This window comes from Cryptomeria japonica, chromosome 3 (assembly GCF_030272615.1).
Source record: "Cryptomeria japonica chromosome 3, Sugi_1.0, whole genome shotgun sequence".
In the NCBI taxonomy this organism is placed as follows: domain Eukaryota; kingdom Viridiplantae; phylum Streptophyta; class Pinopsida; order Cupressales; family Cupressaceae; genus Cryptomeria; species Cryptomeria japonica.
In genome coordinates this window covers 380,199,694-380,210,678 of record NC_081407.1, presented here as the reverse complement: position 1 = coordinate 380,210,678, position 10,985 = coordinate 380,199,694, and the positions used below count along the sequence as shown (strand labels likewise).

Below are 10,985 nucleotides of genomic sequence, written 5' to 3'. Positions count from 1 at the left end.
CCATTCCCTTTGGGGGGCGTGAGGGCAGCCCCGACACACCACAAACCCCCCCCATCATCCCCAATAGTATTGGGATTCAACATTTTAAGCATATTGGGGGTAACCTCCTTGTACCTCTTCTTCTCCCTGAAGCAATCCTCGACTTTCAGTCCTTCTTGTTCTTCCTCCCTCTGGGAGATCTCTCCCTCTTCTAGGTTTGGACCCAAGCAGTTCCCCGAGGAGGGGGGGGCGCCTTGGGGTTCGAGGTCTTCATTATATTAAGAATACCCTCCAGGAAGGGGTAGCCATCCTCAACAGGTACTTGAGAATCGTTCCTTTCCATTAAGTCCTTAACCGAGTCCTCAACCTTGTCAGTGACTAGGGGGCTAGGGGGGAACATTTAGCATCGAATCCTCATTGACAATTCTCGGGGAGGACAATTTCTCCTTTTGTTTGGCCTCTGGAGGTGGAGGGACTAGACAATTAGCTATCACATGGCCATGTTTTCTACATCTTTGGCAATAAAGGGAGGCGTTCTCATAGACAATAGCTTGTGTCCATTTTCCCCATTTTGATTTGAGAGAGATGAAGTTAGGAAGAGGGTTGTTAATAACCACATTCACACAGAGGCGATCATAAACGAGTTTGGACTTCTGAGGAGATTAGCACTAGGGTCAAACCCCGACTCCCACTTAGAGAGGGCCAAGCAGTGTTTGCCATAGGACCACGAACCAGAGAGGATAAAAATAAAGTCTTCTTCAACAGTGAACCTGAATAAAAAGAGTCCACTCGACATAGTAGAGACAGAGACACAACCTTTTAGTTTCCATCTTGAACCAACCCATCTTCTAACCATGTCTATCGTGGGTCTGAAGGCCAAGAATCTCCCCACTAAGCAGAGGTGTAGGGAGGAGGCAATATTATCCATAACATTGTCGGGGAGACAAATTTCAGGACCATCCTCGCCAACAGTGACCATTGACAGCTGAGTCGACAACACCGTCTTGGGATTTCCAACAAGAGCGCCTTTCCAAGTGCTCGCTTGAGCCTCCCCAGACAAAGGCCCCACACCATCAGTCTTGGGATCCTTGTTATGTGAATCCAAGCTAGAGGTCACATGTGGATTCTTCTCATGGGAGTGAACCTCATGCAAAGCTGCATTACAAACCTCCACAACAGAATCCCCGACCAAAGGAACCCACCCAACATTTTGAGAACCCAACACGAGTACCAGATCCAGACACATCTGCAGATGAGCAGGGGTGGTGTCGGGGAGGACGAGCCCTCCCCTGCAGAAATGACAACCATAGCTAAAATTCCAAAAAGTAGAGAGCGGGAAAGTTGCGGAGCTCAAGTTTTTTACAATTATTTTTTCCTTGTTGTTAGCAGTAGGGGTAGAATATGATTCTTCACTCTCAAATATGTATAAATGAATTGTAACTAGAACAAAGCCAATTCTGGGTAATGTTTTATGTGTTATGGATAAACAAATCGAGAGCTATCTGTTATGTGCAACATTTGTCTTAAATTATGTTAGATTGATAAATGTTGCTAGAGGTCTACTCTCCTAGGTTTTGCAGAGCCTGTAGTGTAGGAGGCTTGCTTAATTTATAGGAAACCCTTGTCAATTGATGAATGAACTCAAAATTCTGTTGAAGGAAGAAGGCTATCACTTGAACACACCTACATATTACACACATATACGCAAAAAATAAACTGAAATTGACCTTCCACTTCCCTTCCCTTCCACACACCTATTGCAAACCTAAATACAATTGCTAATATATTTTATAAAAACTTTCCGTCGCAACAAACCTAAAACCTCATTAAAATTTATATTAGTTACTATATAATATCCCTACCAAATCCGAGAGTAATCATAAGTATCCAGAATAAAATAAAATAAAACAAGACACTATTTAGGAATCAATTATAGAGTCGTACATATGAAAATTGAAAAATGGGCGCGGAGAGTTTTTGATTCGATACGAGGGCGGGGAGAACTGTTACTCTTTGGATTCTTCTCATTTAAAAATAAAATAGTGATGGAGATTGTCAAAGATAAGCATTAAGCACAATTTTCTTTCTTTTCAAAAGTCACAGTACAATCATTCTGTCACTACAATGGCGACCCACCGACTAAAGGCGTCACTGAAATCCTGAGAGCATAATGTTGATTTACAGCTGTAAAAACCTATTTGATGTTGACGGCAAAGAAAAAGTGTCAGTGGCTTCCATCTGTAACCCTAATCAACAGCCACAAATTTACAGCCATTTTCTGCCATGGAATTAAGGGGAGCCCTGGCATGCATTTTGGTGGTGCTTTTGGATGTCATTGCAGGAATTTTGAGCTTACAGGGTGAATTGGCTCAAGACAAGGTAATCTGATTAAATCAAGACTTCATCTGATTTTATATGAATTTTTCAGAATATAATATCAATTTGTGTGATATAATATCAATTTTGTGTGTTTATAAAGAATTTTATGTGCATCTTTTCTGATGATTGATCATAAAGTGTGATATTGAATGTTGATTGATTGAAAAAAAAACTGTCAATATGAATTTATATGAATTGTAGAAATATTGTATCTGCTATACTGTTTAAAACCCATTAGAAATATTGTTGTTCTGTTTCTTATTTAGGTCTGATCACAATGAGTGTAAAGATTATGAGATGTTATGTGCTGGTGTGGATGGATTCAGGTGAAATATTTTAGGTCTTTAACATTTAAGTGCAAAGTAGCTAGCAATGCTGCTTTTTGGCATGGGGTAGCAGCAGCTGCTCTTTTGTTGGTGGCTCACATTATTGCTAATGTAAGTGGAGGATGTATCTGCTTTGCTTCAAAACCACACCATCATCAACACTCATCACTTCACAAGCAAGTTGCTGCTGCCTTTCTGCTGCTCTCTTGGTAAGCTATTCTTTTACTAAAGTACTTCTGGTAAACAACTTTTCTGTTTTAGTAGATTACTTAAGCTGCCCTATGACAGATATAAGATGGGAAATAGGGAATGGATTGGGGGCTCTCTCCATCTGACATATTCACCATTTTTAGTGCCTTCAATTAGTACTACTTAATAACTGAACAGAGTAGGCACAACCCACATAATTGAAAAGACAGTTCAAGGAAAACCCATTGGATCTTATTTCTCTTATAATCATTTGACCATATAGAACATATTATTGTTCCTTGGGGATCAGACTCAACATTATTTTAGGGTTATTGTTCCTTGGGGATCAGACTCAACATTATTTTAGGGTTTTGGATCATAGTTTTAGGGGTATTACAGTCTTTAGATTCAAGTTCTTCCTGGTATTTTTATACACCTTGTATTTAGATTTTAAATTTTTAGCCACCCATGACTGTAGTTTCTTCTGTAATATGGAATCAATTTTGATAATTCTGTTTTTTCAATCAAGCATTATGTTGCTTTGGAACAACAGAGGTTTAAGAACAATTATTCCAACCATATAGCACATTTTCTTTCAGAAAACTAAAAGATAAAATTATTTAACTTATGTCAAGACTATTCTCAACTGTGAAATTACACTAACTATACTATAATCGTATTTTTTAAATAAAATTCCATTAATAGCAAAAATAGAAATGACTACAAATAACTAACCGCAAACATTTCATTCCATTCAAAAGTACAAAACAAACCAAGGTAATCATAAGAAATCCAAGTCTGATTTTAACCTTCTCCAATCTCAACTATCATACCATTCCATTCAAAAGTACAAAGCAAAACAAGGTAATCATAAGAAATCCAAGTCTGATTTTAACCTTCTCCAATCTCAACTATCATACACTTATGGCTGGTTTTTAAACATCTTTACACCCTTTACAACAACAATAAATAGTACAAGACGTTCGCTTGTATAATTATTTATCTATTTTTTAAAAAATATTAATTTAGGTTTTTATTTTATTTTATTTTAAATCTATTTTATTTATTTCAGAGTTATTTTTTATTTCTAATAGTTTCATTTGTAAACATTAATATATATTTTAAAAATACGATGTCTTGGAATTTTTTCCTATTAAATAAAAATTAATTAATTTATAATAATATTTATTTTTTCTCATTCACAAAGTAAAATTAAAAAATATGTTTTCATATTTTATTTCTATATGTACTTATGTTTGTTGTGTTTTAACTTTTATGTAGATGGGCATGACGTGAGTCTTTGTCTCGAATTGCCATTGTAGAATTCCAATAGGTCTATTTCTATAATATATCAAATTTGATTACAAAAAGAACTAATTTTTTGCAATCCCATCATTATAATATAATCTTGTTTTGATTGTTATAAGATATCCAGTGATGCCATAAATTGATAGATACATTGTGCTTATACCATGTCATGTTAGACTATGCATGTCATCAACTAACAATAAGAAATTAATGCAAGTTAGAGTCAACTAATTAAATTAAATTTTATACATATATTCATATATAGATCAAAAGTAAAAATGTGAATTTCCTCTGTTAATGTTGTTAGGAAGGTTAATATTCCTTCGAATCCACATGAGGGAGTAGTTTGGGAGGAACCAAAGTATGTTTGGGTGAAAATCAAATTTGATGGGGCCTCCCAAGGCAATCCTAGAGTTAGTGGTGCATGGTACGTTACAATGGATCACAAAGGGGTGGTTCTCGATCAGAGATCAAAATGCTTAGGCATAACAACAAACAATGATGTACAATTTTGGTTAGGTTGAAGTTTGGACTAGAATTAAAAGTAAATCAAGTGCATTTGGATGAAAAGTTCCTCATAATGGTCAATGTGGTCCGACATAAAACAACTCCAAATTGGAGACTTAGGAAATGGATCAAGTTGATATGGGAGTTGGTGGGAAACTTTGAAGGATTCAAAATCATCCATGTGTATAGAGAGGGCAATTTTGTGGCAGATGATTTGGCCAAACATGTGACGAGGCTATTATGACTGGATCAAATGACTTGTGATTGATGAGGTGGTGCTAACGTGGTGTTCAGTGGGTGGAAGGTATATTGTGTCATCCTTGTTTGACGGAGTGGAGATTGGCAATGTATGAACAAATAACCAGCCTATGAGAAATCTTAGGAAAAAGAATCCAAATAAGGATATAACATAAGGAAGGATTTTTTTTTTTATTGGTATTTTGAATTCTTGGGGTATGATTTTGATACTAAATGGATAAAAGGGGAAAATAATCCTTTAGTTGATACTCTAACTAGAAAATTTGCAACTATTATAGACGAAATTGAATATTGAGTTCTAATGGTTTAAGATAATAGAACTCTGCCTCAAATAGAAACACCAAGTATTGAGCTAATATTATATGTTTGGATATTGTATAATTGGATAATGAATTTAAGAAGATTGATTAGAGATAACTATGAAATTGATTTGTTAGAGCCATCAAAGCCATCAAAGGGAGAAATATAATATACCATCAAAGAATACTTTCTAAAGAAATTTGGTTTAGAAGATACTCCAATTTCATTTCTAATTAGAAATAATTGTGCCTTTGATATCCAAATCACTAGATTCACAACAATATCATGGCCTATCAAGAGAATGATGAATGTCCTTAAATGTTGTAAATTTGGTTTTATCTAACAATATAACTTTGTTTTAGTTTGAATTTGAAGATTATGCTAACATATTTACAATATTTTTTATTCCATGTATAGATTAATTCTTTGAATATCTCAAGACATGTTTTAGAACTATTATTACCCAAAGTATGGATATGTATCTTTAACATACCTCATTACTAATATCTGCGATAAATAGAATATTACTATATGATAGAGCTACATTTCTTAAAAGCTTGAATTGAAGGAGAACCAATTCTTATCCCAACCAGACAAGAAAGAAGAATGAAATGGGGTATGGATATGCCTAATGAAATGAAAAGATAAGTATCTAGATATAAACAATTACCATCTAATTGGATATAGTTAAGGGTCCCACTTCTTGAGTAATATTTCCTCCATCATATTTCATGCAAAAGGAAGAAAAGAAAGCACATGTGCTTGTTTGTGCCATGATGTTAGCTATGTTAAGAATTAACTATAGGATTCCCACCTATCCAAATAGCAAGATCCATCCAACCATTTAAGAGTGTTAAGTGGGCCATTCTCACTTTTTGGGTCCCTCAAAAGTGACTTTCTCTTCCACTTTAAAATGTTTGTTCATGATAACATGTCTTTATAGCTATGTACATCTTTAGTGTGCTAATAAAAAATTCTAAGTGTTATAATTCTACAGTTAGATTTCAAAAGATTATTAATTTTTAACATAAAAGTTTAGTGTGGTCTACTATAGAGCTAGCAAGATGTCTTATTGCAAGGATTAAGTGATTTTATGGTTTGAAATAGAATTTGAGTCCTAGGTTTTCATAGGTGTATGCTCTTACTATAGTCTAGGTAATTTGAGTAATAAAAATCTATAATATGTAATTACAAATTAGTATTCTATAATCATGTCCTCATCTTTTAATAAAATATAAAGTTGCATTTTAGTTTTCATTAGTTATTCATAAAATTAGTATTTTAAAGTCACGAGTTCAGTCTTCAATAAAATATAAATTTGCATTTCAATTTTCATTTAAAATCAACAATCTTGACTTGAATAATTCTTTCCTTCTACTCTTCCATTTATCACATAAAACTAGACCCTTTTAGTTCAACAGATCTATGAGTCCATTTTTAGATACAAATTTTTCTAAATCTTCCATACTATTAGAGAATATTTACTTGCCTCCTCTCTTTTCACTTAGAATAAAAGAACTCTTAAATTTCCCAACTAACATCCATTTCAAATCTTTACACACCTTTCTAACCCAAAAAAGATCTTTCCAAGGCCCACTCTTAATAACTCATGAATTAAAACATGTATCTTATATAGAATCTAGGTAGATAATCTCTCTTGGTTGTGTACACAATATCTAGGTGTTGTTGATTATTTAATGTCATAAGTATTACTTTCATTTATAGTCCAAGTGAATGTTAAAGGAAACTAATGGTATAAGTCAAAAAATATTTCCATCTCCATTAGAAGAAAATCAAGAGAGTATTGAAACAACCAAAATTTTGTAAAGTCTCAATAATGGTGGGTGTATTTAGGGCTTTTTGGGTGTAAAGGTTGGATCTAATTGAGGGTTTAATGTTGGATTGGTTGATGTTTATCTATGCTTATGTACCTTTTAATATTTTCTATTAATAAAATTATTATCTATTATTGATTAAAAATATATAATAATTTCATTAGCTTTTGTTATCAATTTTATTCTTTTGATTTTATCATTGTTTACTTTTCTCTTGTCATTTCCTCTTATATTTTCCAAAATTTACATCTCCAAATTTGTTCAATGGATTTTTCATTTTTTATTTATCTTAGATAAAAAGAGATTAAAAGCCCCACACTAGTCATTTTAGTATATAGCCCAAGCATAGAGTGACATTGGGTCCATATTTTAAAATCTGGTAATGAAAGTTTTTTTTTCCTCCACATTATTTACGATCAATAATTCACCTCCATAACAACATTTTAGCTTCTAGCATATATGCTAGCTTAAGACCTTCAAAAGCATAATTGCTCGTTCTTCATTATTTATTATTAGAATGGATAATGAACCTCCTTTAATAAATATTCTACTATGATATATACAAGAAAAGCAACCCCTACTACTTCTATAATCTCACAAGAACCTTTATATAATGTTATTAGATAGTTCCTATTGGATAATCTATTTGTAAATCTTCATTTCAAAATTTCCTATTACAATGCATTTTCTACAATTCAATAAATGTAAGTGTATAATAACACATTTCAAGAAGGTGACTAACAACTTCAAAAACATATACAAATAATGATACAAAGCAATAATAATCCATACATTAAACAAAAATTACATGTATGAAAATTCAATCTTTTAATGTTCCATCTTCTTAATATTGTATATATAAATTTAGGCGGAGAATATATTAAAGACCTCCATATCCACCTTCCATTAGCAGGTATAAGAATATAAAAATAGTTGGTCATGATAAATTTAATATTATATTTATTTTCTAAAATTAAGTTTAATAAATATTTATAGATATTTGTATATTTTATTGAATTGATTTTCTTATTTTGTAAATATAAATCATAAATTCTTTAATTTCATGGAAAAATAAACACATTTTTTTAATCGATTCATCTCAATTATAATAATTAATAATATTTAGAAAATAAAGTTTAATAAGCTTAGATTTAATATTTTTAAATTATAAATTTTTATATTAAAAAAATTATTAGCATAAAGAATAAATAGATTATAACAAAACAATAAGTGGTTTAGAACAAATTCAGATTGCTTATATATTACAACACTCCAAGAAAATATTCCTCTAAACCCTTGGAAAAATCTTGAGAGACCCCTCCTCTTCGCATGACACTAATAATTCCATCCCGACTGGTAATGTGGTCTCGCTCCACCATAACCCGACCCCTCACTCTGTCAACTCCACCCAGGCTTCTGAAAGCCCCACCTCTTCGAAGAGTCTGAAGCCTACACATTTTCCCTCCCCGACTTTCAGATTGGATAAAATGATGGTTGTCGAGGAGGCGAGTAGCATAAAAGAGGAGGAAAACAACCTGGCGGAGCTCGAGAAAAAGGTGGAGGCCCTTGCGGTTAATGTGCAGGATATCACTAGCAGACTGGAGGCGACGGAGTCCAAAATGCATGATGTTTCAAAATTTGTGTTGAATGTTATGCGTTGCTCAGCTACCACTCTGTGCCTCATGCAAGAAAGTGCGTCCAAAGGTAAAGGCAAGGATGACGAGGACTACAAGGCCCTGTTCAAATTCCTCACCAAGGAATGGGCAAGAAAGCTCCTCCCCAAGAGGAGCCATGGGAAAAAGAAGTAATGCTCTGAATGCAGAGGGATACTGGTTTTTTGTTTATGGTTAGTAGCCTATGGGCGGATAGGTTTAGCCTATGCTTTTGTTTAAGTTTCTATGTTTATTGCCCTGCGTGGCAAATATCTAAAACTCTGCTTATTACTACTTTAACTCTGATAAACTCTCGTAGAATGATAGTTGTTTTTGATAGAGGCAAAAGGCTGTAATCTGTTGTTTATATGCGGTCAGTGGTCTTGCCACTGATCTTCTTAATGTTGCTATGGGTCAGCCCCCTTGCATTTTGGCTGCTTTTTAATCTAAAAAATACTTCAAGAAAATATAATTGATAATAGGAAAGATCCGTGAAATTGAAAGTCTTGAAATAATAGAAATGATCTTCAATTTTAATCTAGAGAATATTAGAATTTTAACTAATTACAAATTGATTGAAAAAATACAATAATTTTCTTTAAATTTAATGATAAGAAAATGTCTAATGTGAGAAAGAGATTACAAAATTGAAAAAATGTGAAATTTTATTTTATGTTTATCTATGTACAAATGTGTTTTAATGGTTTAATAACATGCTTGGGTGATGCAGGGTACTTTTTATCGTTGGATTGGGGCTATTAATAGTGGGAGCGGTCTCTAATTCAAAATCCAATGAATTTTGTAGTCTAACTAAACACAAGCTTTTGGCAATTGGAGGTTTGGTGGCTTTCATTCATGCTATTGCAAGTGTGGCTTACTGCTTTACATCAAGGATAGTGAATGTTGAAAAGAATCATAATGATATGGAAGGTTCTACATGAAAAATAGTTTTTTTTTGTTTTGAGAATATATAAAACTTTGTTTATTGATTCATCAATGTAAATATTGTTCAATGTAGTTTTTAGATTTTTAAATTAATCTTATATTTATGTATACATGCTTTGTTTACTTAAAATATTATATTAAGTATGTTGATTATAAATATTTATTTGACTAGCAATAATTTATTGAGACATGTTCTTTTAGTTGTTTATTTTCTTTAAAATTAGATTTAAGATGATTTTAATAAGAAAGAGTTGAAAAATTAGTAACATAAGAACACTTGTTAATGAAAAACACTTGTTAATGAAGAACACTTGATGAATAGATATCTTAGAGTTGCTACTGAAATTATGGAACACAAGTCAATAGTATCAGAAGAGAAGAATGATGGATGACCAACAACTCATAAAATCACTCAATTCATAACTTTAAACATCACTAAATTTATAATGTTAAACATGGTGGTGATGGTAGTAGTAGCACTAATAACATGAATTAAAATTTGCATAATGATAATAATAATCATAATATTTATAAATAAGGATGTAGTTGCATTAAGGGGCATGCAATCAAGCAGGTATTCCAACTTATCATTTTGTAGATTTTATTTATAATGATTCCTTAACATCATTAAACCATTGACTAGGGCATGAGTCCTATATTGAGTGGTTGGTGAGTTTTTAGTGGGTTTACAAAGTGTTCCAATAGCCGAAGGCATCTTTATTGCTTGCATGTTGCATATAGCAATATATGTTATATATTTTGAGGCCATTTCTTGATAATTAGGAAATTAGGTGGCATTTGATCTCTTTTATTGGTGGTAGTATGAATTTTGTGTCCAAAGAAGGTTGTATCAAGGATTTTGGGATGATAAATAAGAAGATATGTACATAGGTGTACTTAGGAGTACAAGATATTATTCATGGTGGTAGAGTAGATACTTGTAAAATTCTAGACCTATTCATTGACTATATCTCATATATATATATGTATGTATGTATGTATGTATGCAAAAATGTTTATGCAGGTTGTAGCTACCAGACATCGACTCCACCTAGTCTCACAAGTTTGAGTGTGTCTTTAAATCCCAATGGTTGTATAAGAGATAGTACAAGGCCTAGAATGTATCTAGCTCTAGCCATTGTCCTTACCTAGGGACAATTATCTAGTCTTTATTTTTATCTAGTCAAATTTGTCATATAGACAATATCTGATCACCTTGTTGTTTATGGTAAGTCTCGTTTTGATATTGGTATTATTTTATGATTTACTTGAGTGTGAGATTTTATGTTATCTTAATTGTTGATATT

The 10,985-nt window shown here is 32.6% G+C and overlaps 1 protein-coding gene across 1 annotated transcript; it reads left to right on the top strand.

The window, feature by feature from the left end:
- Positions 1-2,092: 2,092 nt before the first annotated feature.
- On the top strand, positions 2,093-9,788 carry LOC131044740 (protein VASCULATURE COMPLEXITY AND CONNECTIVITY). The gene is made up of 3 exons (XM_057978147.2): positions 2,093-2,358; positions 2,685-2,893; positions 9,464-9,788. Exons 1-3 carry the CDS (start codon positions 2,263-2,265, stop codon positions 9,672-9,674), a joined length of 516 nt encoding a protein of 171 aa, XP_057834130.1. The 5' UTR covers positions 2,093-2,262; the 3' UTR covers positions 9,675-9,788.
- Positions 9,789-10,985: the final 1,197 nt, after the last annotated feature.